This window comes from Eptatretus burgeri, chromosome 18 (assembly GCF_056783735.1).
Source record: "Eptatretus burgeri isolate ZD-2024b chromosome 18, Ebu_testis_v1, whole genome shotgun sequence".
In the NCBI taxonomy this organism is placed as follows: Eukaryota; Metazoa; Chordata; class Myxini; order Myxiniformes; family Myxinidae; genus Eptatretus; species Eptatretus burgeri.
In genome coordinates, this window is record NC_140978.1 from 18,613,555 (window position 1) to 18,635,760 (window position 22,206).

At 44.1% G+C, this 22,206-nt stretch overlaps 1 protein-coding gene across 2 annotated transcripts in view; it reads left to right on the forward strand.

Annotated features, from left to right (window-relative positions):
- The first annotated feature begins 16,364 nt into the window (after positions 1-16,364).
- Positions 16,365-22,206, forward strand: part of LOC147008665 (cystine/glutamate transporter-like) — a 47,620-nt gene continuing 41,778 nt past the window's right edge. Inside the window, exons 1-2 of one of the 2 annotated variants that reach the window (XM_085864663.1) lie at positions 16,365-16,503; positions 18,035-18,161. In XM_085864663.1, coding sequence (XP_085720789.1) covers positions 16,483-16,503; positions 18,035-18,161 — 148 coding nt within the window. In that variant the 5' untranslated portion in view covers positions 16,365-16,482. Of the gene's footprint in view, positions 16,504-16,812; positions 17,091-18,034; positions 18,162-22,206 lie in introns of those variants that run through there. The other variant, XM_085864664.1, reaches the window with a different exon arrangement.

A 22,206-nucleotide genomic window follows, 5' to 3' on the forward strand; every position in this document is an offset into this window, starting at 1 on the left:
GCCAGACTGGTAGACAGCAACCTCAAACCGGAGTAAAAGATCAACTGAAGGATACACCTGACTCGAGCTTGGGGATCAGGTATTACTTTAGTAGTGACTGCTCACTACAAATGATGCACCGATGACACATCCACCACAATATCTGCACGACGTTCCACCAGCGTTTGTCTCCACTCAAATCTCTGTCCATCCACAATGTGCCTCTTTCACCATTCTTATACCAAGGCAGCATCCTCACTTGCGACCTTTCTTCTAAGATCCATGCGTTGGCATCGAGGTGGTGGATGAAAACGTTTTAGAGTCCTCTCTTCTCTCCCAAGAGTCCTCTTGGAGTCCTCTCTTCCCAAGTCAGGTAAGGCCAGTTTAGATCTGTGACTTACTTCAGGTATCATGTAAATCTGTACTAACCTGTTCCATGGTCGGGTTGTCGGCGACTAAACCGTCTCCCCCACCAGGTTTTTTTTGGAGAGGAGGGTGTTTGGATATGGACATCCAGCAGGATTAAAAATAAAACCTGTCAAAGGGTGGAGGAGCTCCTTGTGAGCCAATGGCCATCCATATCTAGTGCCCAACTGTGTCTGCGGACGTCCTCCTGCAGTTGGGTTACTTCTTATTAGGAGGTTGGTGGCAGGATTTGCACTCCGGCCACCGTAAAACCCTTCATTCGGCAAAACACAAAAACGCAAAGAAATCTGAAAACCCACTCCGTGGGAGTACCTCCTGTGCAGCTTCCCTTCGCAGGGCAGCTCACCGGATGACAGGATTGGGGAAAAGCCTTCGGGACCCCCAATCTTTGATGATAGGAGGGAAACCATGGGGTAACATCCCTGGGTCAGATTGCGGAAGAGTGTGTCAGAGTGGTGCTGAGGTGTCGTCCACCAGACGGCAGTCTCCTTGGGTTAACCTGAGGTGGTCCCTTCACGTGGGTGCCTGGAATGTCCTATCCCCAAGAGAAGATGATCACTTGTCTATGTTATCATCTGAGCTCAAGCGTTTGGACATCGGTATTGCAGCACTCTAGGGTTCGCCACCATCTGCTTGAGCACCAGCGTCCAGAGCAGTCAGGCTTTGCATCAAAAAGGTCAACGATCGACCGTATCTTTGCTCTTCTCACCGACCGGGTCCTCACCGAATGCAGACGAGAGTTTCGGCAGGGACTGCTTGCAGCCTATGTTGATCTCTCTAAAGCGTTTGATTCAGTGAATTGGGATGCACTCTCAAGGATTATTGGTCTTCGTGGGGTGCCACCAAAACTGATCGATCTGATATCTGAACTCTACTCTGGTACTGAGAGTGCTGTGAAGTGTCATCTCTAACTTATTTCCAGTTGTTACTGGAGTTCGTCAGGGGGTATGTCCTGGCCCCCACACTTTTCAGCACTTGTATGGACTGGACTCTAGGGAGCATGTTGGAGACATCAAGCTGTGGTGCATTGTTTGGGAATGTAAAGATCTCTGACCTTGATTTCGCAGATGATGCAGACATCTTTGCGGAGACTCTGGATATCCTTTTGGGGGCCCTCGAGGTGCTGAATGAGGAGTCTGAGCCGCTGGGATTATGGGTTTCCTTGGACAAAACTAAGATCCAGGCTTTTAATGACATCTTGGATGCTGCTGTCCTGTCGGTGCCTGTTTGTGGTGAGGATGTTGAGGTCGTGGAGAGATTCACTTACCTTGGCAGTGATTTTCATGTCTCTGCTGGCTGTGAGTCAGAGGTCAATAGATGTCGGGCCTGGGGAGTCATGGATTCACTGGAGTATGGGGTGTGGTGCTGCCGGTACCTGTGCGGGAAGACGAAAGTCCCAGTCTTCAGGTCCTTGGTGCTTCCAGTCTTGCTCTATGGATGAGAGACTTGGACTCTGACCAAGGATCTGTGACAGAGACTTAATTCCTTTGGTACCAAATCTCTTCGGTGAATCCTTGGCTATCGCTGGTCAGGCGTTGTGTCCAACGAGCAGTTTCTGAGTGAGACTCAAATGAGATTTGTTACCTGCATAGTCCGTGAGCGTCAGCTGCGGCTGTATGGACATGTGGCTCGTTTTCCTGACGCTGATCCTGCTCACCAGATTCTCTCAGAGAGGGAGTCTCGTGAGTGGAGGAGGCCAATTGGCTGACCACATGCCTTGTGGTTGCAACAGGTTGATCGGCATCTCAAGTAGATGGGGATGGGCCAGGCATCTGCCTGGGGATGGCCAGACGGAGGCCCCTGGATACCGGCGGAAAGTGGACGCAGTGATACGCTGCTCTGGCGCATGCTCCCATACTTCACCTAACCTTCTCTCCCCCTCTCCTCACTCTCATGCTCACTTCAGACCACCCCAATGTTCTTTTTGTTTGTTTTTTTTTGTTTTCGAATAAGCACTGACAACAAAAATCAGTTCCCACTTATGCCATGAAAACTCAGGAAGTTGCATCCAACCCATAAAAAACCCTTAGCTGGACATTTCATTGGTAAGTGTGCTTTGTCAGGTCCCATCGCTTCGTAACGGGGGACAGGGAAGATGCCTTTTGTGGGTTTTGCAAGCTCTTTACTTCTGTGTGATTTCCCACTTTCCATCCATCAATCCTTTTGCAATATTTTTTGGGGGATATTTTGAAATATACCATCACCAATACCTACAACACCGAGTGGCGTGTGGGCAGGGCTGCCTCGTCAACGATGGTGTGTGGGAGCCAATGAAGACGCGACATGAGTGGGGAACTACCATCCTTTTCTACTTCATGCTCAAAGCCCAATGTAAGCTGGTGTCGTGTCCACCAAGAGAAAGATCTATGTGACACGCCAAGGACTGGTTTGAACCTGAAACTGCCTGCCTTCCAAACTACTTTCTTGCACACCTTCCGTATTGCCTGTATGAGCTGTCTGAAGTGATCGAGGATCAGAACAGAAGAAAATACTGCCTGAATGAGTAATTGCCAGTACGAATTGCATTAGGGCGAGACCACTTACTCTGAGCAAAGGGCTCCGAGAGCAGATGGGAATACAATCCTTTGGCGCAGCAGCTCCAACCACACATACATACCACCCTGACACTACACACCCATACACCACCACATTTCCTTCCTTCCCTCTGCTTTGGACTGATGCAGGCCTGCCTGTCTGCATCGGGTGAATAAGGCCCGACCCGAAGCCCTGATCGATCGATCTCTCTCTCTCTCTCTCTCTCTCTCACTCTCACTCTCTCTCAATATCTCTCTCTCTCTCTCTCTCAATATCTCTCTCTCTCTCTCTCTCTCTCTCTCTCTCTCTCTCTCTCTCTCTCTCTCTCTCTCTCTCTCTCTCTCTCTCTCTCTCTCTCTCTCTCCACACCTGTCTTGTATTCTAACATAAGTAAGATTGTGAAAGGAGCTCTTTTATGTACTCAGGGTAAATTGCTTTCATGTGTGTCTTTGCTTACCTGTAAATACTTAATATGTGCTTGTAAATACTTGCTTTACATTAGTAAACTGCTTCAAACCTGCTGAGGTGTCTTTCCCTTCATTTGTTTGATGTAGCATTTACATCATAAATACACAGGAAGTTGTGGCCTATTGATTCTCTATGCGAGAATAGCCAATGCCTACCTACGATTTCACTCGCCCGTATGCATTACGTAGATGAGGTTGAGAGCGCGGCTCCCCCATTTAGATAACGAGCTCACCAAGTAAGGTAACGCGACACTGGGCACGAAGACCCAGCTCAAACTCATTGGCCAAACCGGCATCCACGGTTGCCTAGCTACCGTCGGGTTATCCGTGGCTTGCGGCTTCAGAGTCGGAGGTCAAGTGGTGGGTCTGAGTAACCCCTGTGAACCCTGCGCTCACCCCAAAACTCATAACAATATCATACGATAATTTCTCATTTATGGCAATAAACATTTCTGGATATGTGGAGGCAATACTCTCTGTGTCCTAACATATGTCATGAGACACTCTTTCCAGTCATTGGAGAGGGTTTACATAAATCAGACTATACAGTACAGTACCAAACAGTCTCATAATTCAGCTTCATGCAATGATGTTGCAGAGGAAGGATTCAACGGGTTCTCAACTAGAATAGAAATCAACCAAGAGAATGATGTCAAGCATAAGTTCTCCAGCCATTCCCAAATCATCAGTGAAGAATGTCATCACAAAGTATACGACCCCAGCGCAACACATAGCATCACCACTAATCAGGTGAACAATTAAATTGGGTATATAAATCACCAGCTACTCTTTTACCGCATCAAACCTCCATGATAATCATGATATAATTGAGGGATTCATTTGCAGGCATGTCTGGTAAGCAGCAGTAATAGTTTTTTTTTTTTTTTTTTGTTTTTTTTTTTTTTTTTTTGTATACCTTGGTCGAGGCTCGTATGAGAGCTAACACACAACTCACAGCAAGGAGGCATGAGACAAGAGGGGCGGGAGTGGAAGGGACAAAACATTGGGGAACAGACACAGGTGAACTGTGGAAGGGAGAGGGATGGGGATGGGACGGGGAACATGGCGAGGGGAAGATGGACATTAAAGGGACTTTCAGGGAGGAAAGCAGGAGAATTGAAGGAAGTGGGCTTGGGTGGATTATCGGGTGTAGAAAAGATCGAGTATTTGGATGGCGGAAGATAAGAGGTGGTGGTGAACAGCTGTTTTGAAAGCCTGAAGGGAAGAATGGGAAAGAATAGAGTGAGGAAGTTTATTCCAAAGGCGGGAAAAAAGAGGAATGAAAGAGTGAAGATGAGCATTGATTCGTGATTTTGGTAGTTTTACCAGAAGGGGGTTGTTGGCGGACCTTGAGCGCCCTGTGGAAATGTGGTTGGGACAAATCGCAGAGAGAGCAGGGGGGGCAAGGCTGGAGAGGAGTCGGTAGAAGACAGAAAGACCACCGACCAACCTGCGGTGATTGAGTGAGAGGCCCAAAGACTCAGCTTCATTGCGGGAGATGCCAATGATCTTAAAAGCCCTGGTTTCGACAGCGTGAAGTCGAGAAAGGTGGGAGGCAGGAGCACCAGCCCAGAGGTGAGAGCAGTACTCCATCAGGCTACGGACAAAAGCTTTGTAAGTGGTCAGGAGCTCAAGAGGGCCGAGGAAGGACTTTGCACGACGGAGGATTCCCAGTCGGCGACTGGCTTTTGAGGCAAGGTTGGAAATGTGACTTTCCCAGGAAAGGTCATGGCAGATAGTGAGACCCAGAAGCTTGAAAGAAAAGACTTCTTCCAGAGGATTGTTGAGAAAGTGGATGGGGGGTTTTGTAAACGGTCCTTTCGAAGAGACATAGTGAGAGTGTGAGATTTGTCTGGATTGAAAGACATGTTCCACGTGTTGGACCAGTTTGTGATTTTATCCAGATCTGCAGTGAGCGAAGAAGCTGCTGCTTGCCGGGCTGAGGGATGACAGATGGTACGGCAGAGGGTTGAGTCATCGGCAAAGAGAAATAGAGGATTTTCCAGAGAGTCCGAGAGATCATTGATGAAAACCAGAAAAAGAACAGGGCCCAGAACGCTACCTTGAGGAACTCCAGCCTGCACAGGAAGAGGGGATGAAAGAACTCCATTTAGGGCCACACGTTGACTGCGACAGGAGAGGAAGTCTGCGAGCCATGAGTGGAGATGGCCTTGAATACCATGGGCAGAGAGTTTGGTGAGTAGGGCAGGGTGCCAGACTGTGTCAAAAGCACGTGATATGTCCAGGGATACGGCTCGGATTTCCTGTCTGGCATTGAGGACCTCCATCCATTGATGGGAGAGCAGTAGCAGCATATCTAGGGTAGAGTGACCTGGTCTGAAACCAAATTGATGATTGGAAATCAAGCCATTGGAGAAGAGGAAGGATTTCATGTCTGAAGCGATGATGGATTCCATAACCTTGCTGATGATTGGGAGAAGGCTGATTGGTCTATAGTTACAGGGGTCTGTTTTTGCACCTTTTTTATGCAGGGCAGTGATGTTAGCAGATTTCCAAGCAGATGGCAGATGACCTTGGGAAAATGAGAGGGTGCATAGAACAGAGAGAGGGTGAGCAAGAGCAGAAGAGCAGGCTTTGAGGACACGTGGGCTGATGCCGTCTGGACCGGTTGCAGAATCTGACTCGAGGTTTGAAAGCAAGCTCTCCACCTTGTCAGGAGAAAAGGATACAGAGTCCAGGGACAGTTGGGTGCGACTGGGTAAAGTGGGTAGAGATAGTGATGGGTTTGGGACACAAGATTTAGCTGCAAACACCGAGTTTAGACATTCAGCTTTATCACGTGTGGAATCAGCAGTGCGGCCATTTGAGGTAAGGGAGGGGATGGAGGGGGAACATACACCAGAAACAGATTTGATTAAACGCCACCAGGATTTTGAGGAGGGAGAGAGGTTAGAGAGTTCAGACTTGAGAGAGTTCAGACTCAGACTTGACTAGTTTGTCTACTAGTCTTTCATGATTGTGGTCACACTTTGCCCTTAAGCCTTAAAATGTGGCATGAACAGATTTTGTGAATCGATGAGTACACCTACACCTTGTTCAACACTGATGGTTGGATCTGTGTGATGTGATGGAACTCCAATTAAGGGCTCATTAACCACAAAAACGGAAATAAATAGGCAATGTACTATGCAAGGAGTGGAAGACATGAACCTGCCTCAAGCATGCATCAATAACTGGGTGCATTATATGTTAAAGCAAGGGTCCATGAAGAACTGAGTAAGGGTCCATGCTGTGTTGAATACCTGGGATACCTTAGAATTCCATATACGGAATGGTTGCACCACCAATAACTTTTTATGTCATCATCAATAAAATCACAAATCTCTTTCGTTGCGTAGGTGGTAGAATTTTACTTTCAACCTTGGTTCTATAAAATATCAGTAGATTCTTTTCTTCGGCCTCCAAACTCTATCTTTTTTTTTGCTTTCCCTAATTTGGCTTTGTTTCGAACGCACGCAGATTAAATGCTAACTGCTATCGTGCTATGTTGAGGTTCCACAATCAGACTTCCCAGGATGAGCGTCCTTAGTCGGAGACCTGAGGCTGGCTATCTCATCTGTTCCCATGCACCCGTGAAGTTTCATTGCTAGCTTTAACGACTTGGCTCTGAGAAAGTGATTCACTTGTAAGAACAGCAGTCACTTATCTTCAGGCTAATTTGATACCCCTTCCAAAAAAAACAAAAAAAATGTGGGTGTGATTCGAATGATTATGAGGAATAGTTAAGATGGAGAATTGAGTTGAAAATCTAACAAAAGGGAAGAGGGTATTGCAAAGGAGAAAAGGAAAAGAGGTTGTGGAAAGGGAAGGAGAAGGTATTATGAAGAAGGGAAAGGTGATTTCAAATACTGTTTGGATATTTATTAGGTGAATTGCTGCTTGTTTCTCCTCATTGTTCATGATTAGCTGCATACATCATCGAATTGGCGACTCCTCTGGATGAAAGAGAGGATAGCCAAGAGGTATGCGCCCTCGCCTCTGAGCTGTCTCAAATGGGTTTGAATCATGACCGAGCTATAAACTGTCTTCTTGGTGTTTCGCAGGCATGGTGATTTATAAATATTGTCATGTCAAGGGGGTTAGCCCCTTCCTGGAGTTCTCGTGTTGGAGAAACAGTTTCACCAAAAGTTCTTCCTTGGGGGCGAACATGTGATCCTTGAGATTAATGGCAGAATAAATATAAGAAAAATCCTCCCTTTCTCCGAGCACGTAGTGCTGTGCTCAAAGATGACTTTCTGATGCTTGATGTTCGCCAAACCGTGTCATCACTGCATGGGAATATGCGCCCAAAATGGCGCCCAGCTGCTCTCTGGGCAGGAAACGTACAGGAGGCAATTCGGGTGGTGATACTCAATACCAGGACTCAGAAACCACCATGCAGATAATTTCGTCGATCACACTTGCCGACGCTGCTCCTCTGTAGAATGGCACCGTCTTCTTCCCTGATGGTGCAACATAAGGCTTCGAGGCTGGCCTCACATGACCCAGCCAACAGTCAATGGCACGGTCTCACATGACCCAGCCAACAGTCAATGGCCAGCGTCTTGCTCCATCACGCGAGCCAATTCCCCTCAGCACCAACACGAAAATCGTGCAGCCTACTACACCATGTCGAGGGGAAGCCAGATGTAACGCCCTTCTCTTCCACCCACCGATCCTGCCTCACTTGCTTCTGTCCTGCTCCTTCTCCGTGTGTCCCGACTCCGATTCTAACTAACTCCTTCTCTCTGATGTCATTCCCATCAATCATCCACTCCAGGGGTGTGGTTTGCTCATTGTCATTCCTGGAGGCAGGGTTTCTTGCCTGCTTGGCATGTGTAGCTTGGTTGTTGTTGTTTTAAAGACATGATCCCTTTTTATCGCCGGTCTTGAAATGCAAAAACATAGGAAAAGGTCATGGGGGCAATCACATACTAGGAAAAATTATCCTTAAACCCTACCTAATTAAACACAGCAACACCCCCCATGTGGTGACACGTACATTTAAGCTCACAGTTTCCCGACTAAATTTACATTGAAATGTCTCCTACATGTCCACGGACCACGCTCCCCTATACAATCCTACCTTTACACTGAAGTTCCTCCATCTACCCATAAAACATAACAATATATCTGCTGTCCCTCGGATGGACGTTAAACTGCGTCTCTCGTCTGCCAGCATTAATTGGTGGAAGTTAAAGATCCAATGGTGTCCTTTGCAAAGAGCATGCGAGCTCTCTCCAGCAACCTGGCCAAATTATAATTTCCTGTTCTAACCAACAGGGGGCACTGCAGCAATGGCACCACTGCATCCCCAGCAAATTATGCTACCTGCAGCTCTGTATGTGCTTCATACAAAAGAGGAACACCTGGTTGGAATTGTCTTCCTTCACCATGAAAATTGGGATTCAGCTGGAGACAAAAAACTAAGGTAAATCATGCAACCGTTTGCACTTCTCAAGCATTTCCTTCTTCACATCAAATTATTTTGTTTCTAGCTTTTGGTATTGCAATTTCCATGATGTGCAATCCTCAGATTTGTTTTGCATGAAATGTAAGAGAAAAAAAAATCATTTGGAAGCATGTGCTAATAGATCCTTTGAGCTCGGCTCGACATTTAACATTCTCAGCATTTGGACAACATCAATATGTCATGGTGGTTAAGGCCCAAACTTTTGGACATTGTCACAAACCTTATGGATATGTTTCTGTGACTGATATAATCACTCCTGACGAGGTTGTGACTGAGTAGCCATGGAAGTAGCCTTCGGCCTATCTTGGCCACACATGCCAGGGCAATACAATAAATTTTACCCTCCCCACCATAAGGGTACTTGATACATTATGGGTAGTTTATTTATTTAAACGACTCTGGCTAGACTGTACCCTTAAATTATTAAAGAACATGAATATAGATCATAAAAAAGCAACTGGTTGATGCATGTGCAGCTCAATTTTCAATTTATTCACGTAATAAGAAGAAGAAAAAAAAAAGTAAAACAACACTCACTAGACACCCAAGAACAACATAACACTATTTTATGAAAATACAGAACGGTATAATATTTCCATTATATCTGTTCCTATTTTATGAATGTACGTTTTTAAGCTACATTCCTACAGCTTTCATTGCCTGCAAAAGTTATTTTCAATCCAAATTTACTTTCCCCAATCATCACGATATCTTATTTTTATTTCAGTGAAAAGTAGACTTTATCGTTAAGAAATCATTGCGGCCTGTTACAAATCAAGGTGAGGTTGAGCAGGCCAAAAAAACATGGCGACCTCAGACCCCAGCTCGGTTACCCCGGAAACACCTTAAGACCCCAGACAGCGAGGTGGCCGAGGATCGCCTGATGAAGGATAATATCGAATAGGCAAAGCCGAGAAGCGAACTTCTTACATTCGCTTCTGACTTTACCTATAACTTGTTCACAACTGTATACTTGCCAACTATACCGTGGTACGTGTAAGCGCCGCACAGCTGATGATTTTGACCGATCTGAGGTCAGTCAGGTGCATAACAGACGATGCTGGAATTTCTGGTTACTTCAGTCTGGATTCGGGATCAGCGATCAAATAATGTAAATCAGGATTAAAAAATATTTTTTGATGATGCAGGAGATATCTTTATTAAAATCAGTGGAGGAAATATACACCATGTCTGATATTTGGGTCTTTCATGTCTCCGACGATGCCGTTATCTCCCGGGACGCATCATTCCCCATGACAAAAACCGGAAGCAAAAGGGTCATAGCCGACGACACGGATTCCAAATTGCTAGGGTATTGTGTTGTTGTTGTGTCCTATTTTCTCATGTGCACGCGTTGAGTCTGAAGCTCACTATGTTTGCTATAATTAAATAAGGCCGTTAATTATCTTCAAAAGGGGTGTTTTAATTAACCCAAACACCCAATTTTCACTCTTGCACTTCCTTGGAATTTTCTTAGTATGCATGCAAAGTTTGAGGATGCTAGGTTTTATGTTTTTGGACTTATGGAGGAGACAACTGACACACACACACACACACACACACACACACACACACACACACACACACACACACACACACACACATTGCCTTTTATTAGTAGAGAAGATAACAGAGGAGATGGGCTGGGGCAGTCGATGAGATTGAACATTCCACAATTTTTGCACGTAACACATTTATCCCCGAAGCCATATCCCATACCATATGGTACCTACCTGTCTATGAACATCTCTGTTAATACTGATTTGAATCACTCAAGCGTCTGATTTCTGCCAGTTTCTTTTCACTCCATCATCAGTCTATTGACTTCCAGCCTTCTGTTGAAGTTCGTTATTTCAAATATTGTTTTATTACCTCCGCCACCGAAGGTGAAGGAGCTTATGTTTTCACCCCTTTCTGTCTGTTTGTTTGTTTGTCTGTTTGTGTACAATATATCGAAAAAAGTTGCAGACGGATTCGGATGAAACTTGTTGGACAGGCTGGGTGTGCGGCAAGGATGAACTGATTCAATTTTGGTGAAGATTTGAATCTGGATTATTTAATAATTATTTAATTATTATTATTTAAGTTATTCTCACCGTTGAGAGATAGGGTCAAAAACGATAAAGTACTGTAGAGCATGATATTTCAAAAATGTGTTGGGCCCGATATGTTCTCGTGGATCAGGCATTACGTGGCGGAGTATGCGCTCCACCGAGTGTCCTAGTTTTGGTTTGGGTTGAATGACTTTTATCTGTGCAGGTACTGAATTTGTGTTTGACGAACAGTTCAGATTGTTCTGTATAGTTTGTCCATCTGAACTGCCGGCTCGTAATGTGAGGAACCCAAGTTCAAAATTCCATCTCCCGACAACATTGTCCTTTGTTAGTAACTCAATTCCTTGACATTCATGTCAAAGTACATCAATATTGGGCTGGTGTCGAGTTGTGTCGGCGCACATGTAGAACAATATATTAAATCAATAGGACATTGTACTATAACCAAGGTGGAAACAATGCGAAGCTGACATTTCAGGCATTAACTCTTCATCGGAGCAAAAGAGGGACGCTCTTTTGCTCCAAAGAATAATCTGTATCTAAATAGCCGAACTGTGTTTGATGGGACAGACGATGAATTTGTAAATCGGTTAGCAGACAATTGAAGGACTGCCTTACACCCATTGTCTGGACAGCTGGTCCAACTTCATCCCATCCCTGAAAAAATAAATCATACTTCTGGCATTTTGCTTCTCTGTTAGGCCCAAGATATATTCAGATGTGTTATATTCACAATCACCATGTCTTCCCTTTCGGTTTTCTCTTCAGTGAGTGTGATGTCGTGAAGTACAAAGAAACAGACCAACCACGATGCACTCAACTTCACCAAGGTTTAATTCACAACACTCAGCTTCATTGCTCGTCCCGTGTGTCGGGCATGTGTACACGGCACTCATGTCGAACCTGAGGAAGGGCGATACATCACAATATCTCCTCCTTTAATTTCAAATCCAACCAGTTCCTGGCTCAAACAGAGATGAAAACTTATCCAGCACTTGAGCACAACTAGAAGCCTCCACTGTAGACAGCTTTTTGATCTCATGCCAGTTCAGCTTTATGCTCTCAAGCCAGTTCTGACCGAGTAATGTAGGGCCATTGCCTGGTACAACCCACATATGCAGTTCATAAGTCACACCATCATAAGACACACTGACATCTGTGCTGCCAATCAACGGAACAATTTCCTTGGTGTAGGTATGAAGTTTGGCCTTCACTGGACTCAATTTGGCCTTCACAGCCTCATAGTCCCACAATTTGTCAAATGTCTCCGGGCTCATAATTGACTGACTCGCCCTTGTGTCCACTTCCATTGACACCTGCTTGCCATTCAGCTGAAGATCAACAGTTATCGGTGCGGTGCTGCCATGGATTGTATACATCTCATACTCCTCACCATGCAGTGATGACTCAGCAGCATGCTTGCCATCATCCACATGATGGGTGGTGCCAATACGATCACCATTGCTGGATTGGGAACACCTCTTTTGAAGATGCCCAATCTTGCCACATCCATTACACAGGTGCCGCTTCAAACAGAACTGGTGAGTCATATGATTTGCACCACAACACCAACACAAGTTCTTGAGGCTTCACGCTCCTGATGAAGCAGGTTTCAAACACACAACCGGCTTAGGTGTAGCCTTCTACAAAGATTGAGCAATCTTATTTACAGTATCTTCACCTGAAGAGTTCTGGCTCTTCAACGAGATCTCCTTCAGGTTTTCAGCAGTTGTCATACACACCTGTACAATCTTCACTGCTTTTCCTAGGTCAACGTCGTCTTCTTGAGCAAGGAATTTTCATAAGATGACATCATGATTTACCCCAATCACAAAAAAAGCTTCGGAGCATCTCATCAAGCACAGGACCAAACTGACACGGTTCTACTAAATGGCGCAGATCAGCGACAAAACGGGAAATATCCTGATTTTCCTGGCGAGTGTGTGTATAAAACTTATACCTCGATATGATTAGACCAGCTTTCGGCTTGAAGTGTGGCTTGACGAGCTCACAGAGTTCTTCGTACGACTTGACTTGTCGTTCGGTCACCGTGGTGACAGCAGGTGTTTGATGAGTCCGTACACTTTCTGCCCACACACAGTCAACAACACAGCACGACGACGGACAGCATCACCAACAGCCGCCATGTTGTTGGCCATAAAATACTCGTTCAGCCTCTCGACAAAATCCACTCAATCATCCCCATTAGAGTATTCATGGCGAATGCCGACAGTCGCCATCGAGACACCGATAGTTCTTGACCTCGTCACCACTTGTGATGTCATGAAGTACAAACAATCAGACTGACCACAATGCACTCAACTTCATGAAGGTTTTACTCACAACACTCAGCTCCATTGCTCGTCCCGTGTGTCGCGCATGCGTACACGGCATTCACGTCGAACCCGAGGATGGGCGATACATCACAGTATGAAAAAAACCAAAAGCGACTATTAAAAGCATCATAGGTTGCTGCCCATCGGTGTCACAGGTGTATTGAGGCACACAGTTGGTGTAGGCCCAAGGCTTCAAGCCTTCCGGCCTATAGACTCATTCTTTCATAGCCCAGTGGTTTGGAATCTATCAAAGCTCGATAATCACGATGTTTTATATAAGGATTAAAGTAACGGAATGCTTTTGAAATAAACAAACGAATCGGGTAACATGTAATAACTCCTTAAAAATCATAAATAGTTAATCAAATGATTTGTTTATCGTCAGGCCTGGCCGCTTGGTGAAAGATTTGGGGTAAAAACGTTCCCAGGCCGACTCTCGCGCAAAGAAGGTGGGAATCACAGGTGATGTTCAAACTTTAATGTAATAGTAAAATTATAAATATTAAAATGAATCCTTTGGTGTGAACCTTCTCTCAGGCTTTAGGTGAGCTGACATTGCACAGCCTAATTGGTGATGATATACAACTTACTGTATATGTGTTGAATGAATCACTGACAAGCTGTCTTGTAGGAATTCACCCTTTAGCTGTTCGAGCTGTAATATGTTGGATTTTTTCGAGGAACACCCAAACAGGAAAAACGGGAACAAAAGACAAGTTGAATTCACGGGAAAGATTGGAATCGCACCAAATCTCCCTGTTAAAGCCACAACTATTTCCTTCGTGCTGTTCTCATGATATGCATGATGTTCTCATGATGTTCTGTTGGCTGTGAAATGTTTTCAGCTCATTCCCTTTTTGTGTGTGTGGTCTCCACGTGAAAGCTCTCAAAATTTTGTCCGAATTTGAGGTTCGATGAAAGAGAAACATGTGCGACCTGCTGGGTTGAAGAGGAGACCATGTCTGTGCTCGACCAAAAAATAATAGTGCTGGAAGACGCACAAGACGAACAGCATTGTTTGCAATGGGATAAAGATTCTGATGTTAACGTGGACACGAGTATGACCATGACAATTAAGAGGACATTGTTAAAAGATAGATCACCCACCTCCGGCCAGATGCGAGGTTGATCTTGCCCCATTATTCCCACGTTTGGGATACTATTTATCTGATACTAGAAACACCTGCCGTTGCCTTTGGGAGGGGCCAGGGAGCTGGGGGGATGGGTGTGGGTTGTGTGTATGTGTCTGTGTGCACCATTATAAATAGTTGAGTTCCATTTGTAATTAATTATTAAAGATGAGCACCTCACTTTGAATTATCCAGTTTTGTACAGAACACTATTTCAGACATTTGTTCTTTTCGCCTGAATTATACATTTTCACACTTGCTTAGCCTCTGGTGCTTTCGACTCGGCCATGCTATTATCCTTATGATTATTATCCGCGCAAGTGAAGCGAAAAGCGGGCTTAAGCAATTGGTTCAATTTGTCCGTCTGTCTGTCCACAAACGTCAGTTTCTGATCGAGGAACAACTTAATTTCAACACCAATCGGAATATGAATCAGAAAACAAACTTAGAGTTTGATACTACTTTGGCTGAATATTTCTCGATCACACATTTGCAGAGAGGGGAGCGAATTCATATTTTTACTCCGTCTGCCTTGTCTGGCAGTCAAACAAAATTTAAAATCATTCCAAACGGGAAACCTCGTGTTTTTAAGGACGTTATAAAGGATACAAACAACAGGCACGAACAACTAATGTAACATGTTTAATAAGGTGGTGTAATGGTGGTAAACTTCGAAATATTATTTTCTGCAACCTTTAAAATCATTATTTCAATTGAATCATATGCTTGTCATTTATATTATCATTATGCCATTATAATCAGATGGAAATGACTGATTAAAATGTGGTTATAATATATATATATATATATATATATATATATATATATATATATATATATACTGTATATACTGTATATCATCTTCTTCTTTCGGCTGCTCCTGTTAGGGGTCGCCACAGCGGGATCATCCGTTATGATCCACATCGTGATTTGGCAGGTGTTTTATGCCGGATGCCCTTCCTGACACAACCCTGGTCGCCTCTTACGACACAGGGATATGGTACACCTATTGTAACCAGGGCATACACCGGGACTAGTACACTGGTACTCACTTCGCCGACCTCAGAAGGATGACAGGCTGAGTCAACCTCCTGGTGTGTATTAATTCAAGCGGCCAACAGGGCTTGAACTCAGGACCTTTTGGATCCCAAGCCGCTGCCCTTACCACTGCGCCAACACCAGGCTCTATATATTTCCAGTATATATATATATATATATATATATATATATATATATATATATATATATATATATATATATATATATATATATATATATATATATATATGTATATATATGTATATATATATATATATATATATATATATATATATATATATATATATATATATATATATATATATATATATATATATATATATATGTATATATATATATATATATATATATATATATATCTTCTAACCTGGTGTTGGCGCAGTGGTTAGGGCAGCGGCTTGGGATCCAAAAGGTCCTGAGTTCAAGCCCCGTTGGGCCACTGAATTAATACTCCAGGGGGTTGACTCAGCCTGTCATCCTTCTGAGGTCGGCGAAGTGAGTACCAGTGTACTGGGCCGGTGTATACCCCGGTTAAAATAGGTGTACCATATCCCTGTGTCGTAAGAGGCGACCAGGGTTGTGTCAGGAAGGGCATCCGACGTAAAACATGTGCCAAATCACTATGCGGATCATACGGATGATCCGCTGTGGCGACCCCTAACGGGAGCAGCCGAAAGAAGAAGAAGATATATCTTCTACACTAATAGAAAGGTGCGTGCGTGCGTGCATCTCCTCCATAAGTCCAAAACTATAAAACCTGAAACTTTGCATGCACACGAAGAAAACTCCAAGGAAGTATAAGAGTGAAAATTGGGTGTTTTTTAATTAATGATGACACCCCCTTTTGAAGATAATTAACGGTCTTATTTAATTATATCCTTCATCAGGCGATACTCGGCCACCTCGCTATCTGGGGTCTTAAGGTGTTTCCTTGGTAACCACGCTGGGGTCTGAAGCCGCCATGTTTTTTGGCCTCCTCAACCTTACTCTACCGACTTAGAACAGGGGGTCTTAAGGTGTTTCATGGGTGACGATTTCCTCACGGTAAAGTTATTTTCACTTTCCTCACTCATATTTTATCGAATGCCTGTTCATCACAGCTACAAATTGCTGGGTATATCGCAATGCTGATAAACGTCAGGAGTTGTCAGCGTTCCTGGCTTGACATTTCGGATGTCTCCGGGAGGTGTATGTTTAACGTGTGGTTAATCGCGTACCCAACGAGCCGTTTCTTTACAACCGTTTCATTGGAGCGCTTGCTTGGGTGCTTAAGCCGCTTGGCGAGCGCTCTCCAAGCTGCTTGGTTGTTCGTTTCGGTAAAGTATCCGTGCTCTCACATCAAGGGAACGTCGATTAAACAGATACGTGCGTTTCCGCCTGTGTCGGTCATGCGGTGCTGTGCGGTCGGTGTCTCGGGAGCTGCAATTTTATTTTTTACAGGATATCGCTTTGTTTAATCCTCTGTGCGATCTCCCAATATAATCCACACCTCACTTCGACATCGATACATCGATAATAACAATAAGGTCCATCCGACCAGGTGTGTGCCATCTGGTTGTGAAGACAGAGAGCAGAGATCGACATTTTGTGTCCTGTGCCTTCTAATTTCCCACTTGAATTCCTCTTTAAAGGTAAATCTTTGTTTGTCGTTTTTATGTATTGTGTGTGTGTGTGTGTGTGTGTCTGTGTGTCTGTGTGTCTGTGTGTCTGTGTGTCTGTGTGTCTGTGTGTGTGTGTGTGTGTGTGTGTGTGTCTGTGTGTGTGTGTGTGTGTGTGTGTGTGTGTGTGTGTGTGTGTGTGTGTGTGTGTGTGTGTGTGTGTGTGTGTGTGTGTGTGTCGGTCGTTGATTGGTATCTACAGATGTGGGTTTCACAATGTGGAATGGAGTCCTCCCAGGGCACGATCAAAGTATCCCCCTTCATTTCGGTAAGGGGTCACGATTCATGGACCAAGCTGTGAAGTTTTCTCTTTTCATAGTTTTGTGCCGAGGGCTCTCTTCAGGATCGTTACTGCTGGACAGGACAGCTTCAAAATGTAGTTCGTTTGTAGTGATAGTCCCAGGGATGTTTTTTAATATTTCTGTGAGGTTTTTCTTCATTATTTCCATGAGGATCTTCGTCATCATTGGTACAACTTTGGCATTCTTCAGTTTCCAGGATCTTTTCACTTCATGCCTGAGGTCTTGGTGTTTCGTAATGTTTTTAATTTCTCCATCGTTAATCCAAAATCATTGGTATTAACGTGAGCGGTACTTCAATGTTTTCAGTGATTGCTTTTGATTTGATTTCCTTTAGTGTTTTCAATTATTACCATAACGGAACTTTGTGTGTGTGTGTGTGTGTGTGTGTGTGTGTGTGTGTGTGTGTGTGTGTGTGTGTGTGTGTGTGTGTGTGTGTGTGTGTGTGTGTGTGTGTGTGTCCCTCTCTCATGTACCCCTCCCTCCCGCAGTGAATATCAACAATTGGTGAGGTGGCGCTCTCTCCACCTCCCCCCTAACTACCCTTCCTCATCGTCTCTGCCTCCCCTTCCCCATCTCACCTGACACCTCTCTCCCTCCCTCCCTCTCACCCCACAGTTGAGGTCACAGTTCTCGGTACCTGAGTTCCAGGGAAAGGAATGCTTTATGGTGTGGCACATGTCAATGGTCGTGTGGCTCGGTCCACGGCCACCCTCGTGGAGACCGTGTCGGCGAAGGACCGAAGGTGAAGGAGCATATTATACTCAAATATGCAAAATACTGTTATTAGTTTCTTAACATAGGTTTATGGTGTCCATATTGAATTTCAAGATGGCTGTCATTGTTAATCTGTATATTGTCTATATAGGAAATATTTGTAGGCACATTCATATGATGACAAACAGTGAATTAGATTAGGTACAAGCATTTAAGCAGTGCTGGGGCTAATGATAGCCAGTAAGAAATTCAAAGCATTTTACACTGAAACCTGTTCTTTAATAGTCATGCTTGAATAGGTAATTACATACTAAAATTGTCGACATTCACCATAATAACATATACCATCCCATTGAATGTCAAGAACTTACTGGTAGTACAGAATGCTACTTTATACGTATTTAACTGTTTTGTCCTGTATACCATCTATGAAATATTTAGTCATATATAATACATGTGATGTTATTTTTTAGCGCTCGCACTAAATGAACTCCAAACGAAGGTTCTGGAATAACTGACTGTATTGTCCGCAAACACATCACTTGTCACATACACTGAGCTTTTCATCCTGGACAGCGTTGCCCAAAAATATCCATTCGCAATGTGCAAATAATTGTTCGCCACAATTTAATGGAATATGCATCTTCCTACAACGTCTCATATGGAAATGATCGATATCTCTGCAATTGTGTCACTCAGTCATTCGTTCACAGTTCTACTCATTGCGACAGTTGTCGTTATCCTTGCATTTGCATTGTGATGTGCACAACATACGAGACTTTCTGCACTTGCACCGTAAATTCATACAGCCGGTGTTTCAGTTACAGGAAATCAGTTCCAGACATGACTGAGGTACAGGTGGCAATTGACATCAAAATGGGCACCAGTTTGTCCGCGCTCTGCTTCCAACCCATGGACTCGGGTGGAGGCAGATCTGGGTAGTTCAGATGTGCGTGTCTCCACACTAATGCCTGATAATGTGAACGCTTCACATGGAAGAATAGTGCATCACTTGTTGGGGGAGTGACTGGAGCGCAGGACTTGATGAACAGTATTGGTCGAGCCTTGTCCACTGTGTCAACGTTGTGCATATTGTACAATTTGCAGACAAACAGCTCCACATCTTTAGCAGTTCCTTCTGTAAGATCTCCATTTCCAAGATTTTGCAGTAGTCCATGATGCTCTGTAAAGACTTTCCATACAGTGGATTTGCTGTGGCCTGAGAAGAAGGATGTCAAATTTGGTGTTTTCCTTCCTTCTGGATGTATTTCGGAGGAATTGTTTGAAGCAGTTGGCATGGTATTTGCCTTCAGGAGCTATAAGATCATTCACACCAGATAAACGTATACTGGTAAGATGATCATAATGAGAAGCTTCAAGGATCTGCTGGCTCATCTTCAGTGTGGTCACAGATGACAATTTGGCCTGAGTACTGCTATCCTGACAGAACATACAGGCCTCCCAATCAACAGGCTGTATGGAGCTTCGAAGTCTAGAGGGCAGATCACCAGCTGAAGCACTTGTGCCAGCTTCACAGGATTCAGAGTAATTTCGATTTTGTAATCTGGATATGTTTGTTTTGCTAGTAAAACCAGCATAGCAAGATTTGTGCCATACGAAGGAATCAGGGTTGGTAATAAGTATCAAAACAAGTTTATCTATTGCTATTCTGTTTTGACAGTCTCTATGTTTCTGTCGTATTTGCACACTCTTTCATTTTGGTTAGTCCTTGTTCTGTAGCACATAACAGTTTGTCACTTTTCTCCTGGCAGATGATTAATTGTGTGACATCAGTGGATCTGTCTCTTTTAAGATTCAGCATTGGCTCCATATTCTCATTTTTGTAGTGGCACATTCATCATATGAAATTCCACATGAAGCACATCCTTCATCTAAAACAAAAGAAAAATGAGTTTGTGCATTTCATCACTCAGCCCTATAAGTGCTTTCTGGTGATGGTGATCTGAGCGTAGAGTGATTCAGCTTTTTTTTTGTCACACATATATGGAGCAAATATCTGTTTCTTGATTAAAAGTACGATTGGAAATATTTGGGCCAAATCAAATACTTTATTCCTTAAAACTATGAACAGTTAAACTCAGGATGTACCTTAGAAGTCGATTTAGGAGAAATAGTTGCTGGCCATGGCAGCCATCTTGAAATACAATATGGCCGCCATTGCCACTAATTAAAATGCAGACAACATTACATTTTGATAGGATGAAGAGTTTATATATGGTGATGCGTTATGCCTATGGATGACACTTCTTTACTGTGCATTTGACTTCAGGAAGACCGGAAATAATAGCTAAAATGTTTTGGTGGCCATTTTGTTTTTGGCCATTTTGAGGCATTTGGAGTCACAGGAGAGGGTGACAGACAGCAAAAATGGACTCGGCACACCCAAATTATGATAAAAAAGTGGTCTGTCAACTTTTCCCCAAAAATACCTCTTGAAGTCCGATTTCCCAAAAACCCGACCAGTCTCGTTGGTGGTGGTGGACCGCATGAACCATCCATAAACTTGGTGGGGGGTACAAAGCATGGAAAAAGCAAAGGGTGAAAAACCAGAAAGGAGGCAGTAGAAGACCGAGAGACCACCGACCTGTCAGCTGTGGCAAGGCCCATCGACTCAGCTTCATCGTGGGAGATTCCAGTGATCTTGAAGGTCTTGGTTTCCATGTCAGCAAGCTGAACAAGGTGTGAGGCAGGCGTATCAGCCTGGAGGTGAGAGCAGTATTCCATCAAGTTACGGATGAAGGCCTTGAAGGTAGATCGCAGTTCAGGTGTGCCAAGAAAGGGCTTTGTGCGATGGAGGATGCCCAGTTGGCAGCTGGCTTTGGAGACCAACTTTAATATGTCGTTTGCCAAAGAATGATCATGGCTAATAGTGAGACCCAGGAGTTTGAATGACTGAACTTCTTCAAGAGGATTGTTAAGAAGGTAGCTGGGAGGGTTTGCCAGATGGCCTTTCAGAAAGAGAGAATGAGTGTGAGATCTGTCAGGATTGAAAGGCATATTATAAGTGTTTGACCATTTTGTGATTTTTTTATCAAGGTCTGAAGTAATGGTACAGGCCTTTTAATCTGAAGGATGAGGGATGTCACGGCAAAGTTTGTTGTCATCAGCAAATAGATAAATGGGATTTTTCAGATAGTCAGATAAATTGTTAATGAAGATTAGGTATCGGACTGGGCCAAGAACACTGCCTTGTGGCACTCCAATATGAAAGGTGGTGGGAGGGGGGAAATGAGAGGATGCCATTGAGAGCCACACATTGGCTATGAGAATAGAGGAGGTCAATGAGCCATTTGTGGACTTGTCCTTGGATGCCATTGACAGAGGGTTTGCAGAGGAAGGTGGGATGCCAGACTGTATTGAAAGATTGAGCTTCGAGATACCAAAAGAGATGGCCCTGATCTCATGTCTGACATTGATGGCCTTATATATTGTTGGGAGAGGAAGAGCAGCATGTCCAAGGTGGAGTGAGCTAGTTTGAAACTGAATTGATGATCTGAGATGAGGTCAATAGAGAAAAGGAAGGATTTTATGTCAACTACGTTGATGGATTCCATGACTTTGCTGAAAATGTGATGCAAGCTGAGAAGTCTGTAGTTAAAGGGATCCGTTTTTGCACCTTGTTTATGAATACGGTGATGTTGGCTAATGTCCAAACAGATGGAATATGAACTTGTAGAAATTACAGGGGAAAGGGGCAGAGAGAGGATGTGCAGGAGCAGGTGTTTAGGACACGTGAGCGGATGCCGTCTGGTCAAGTTACAGAATTAGTCAAGGGTTGACAGTGACTTATCCAACTTGTCAGATGTAAAAGATTCAGTGTTCAGGAGCAGTTGGGTGTGACTGGGTAGAGTGGGTACGAATATCGAGGAGTTGGGGACACAATATTGAGAATAAAACACAGAATTGAGGCATTCGGTCTTCTCATGAGCAGAGTCAGTTATAGTTCCATTTGCATTGACCGAAGGAGAACACTCCAGAGACAGAATTAACAAGGCACCACTGGGTTTTAGAGGAAGGAGACAAGTTTGAAAGTTCAGTCTTAAGGTTGGACA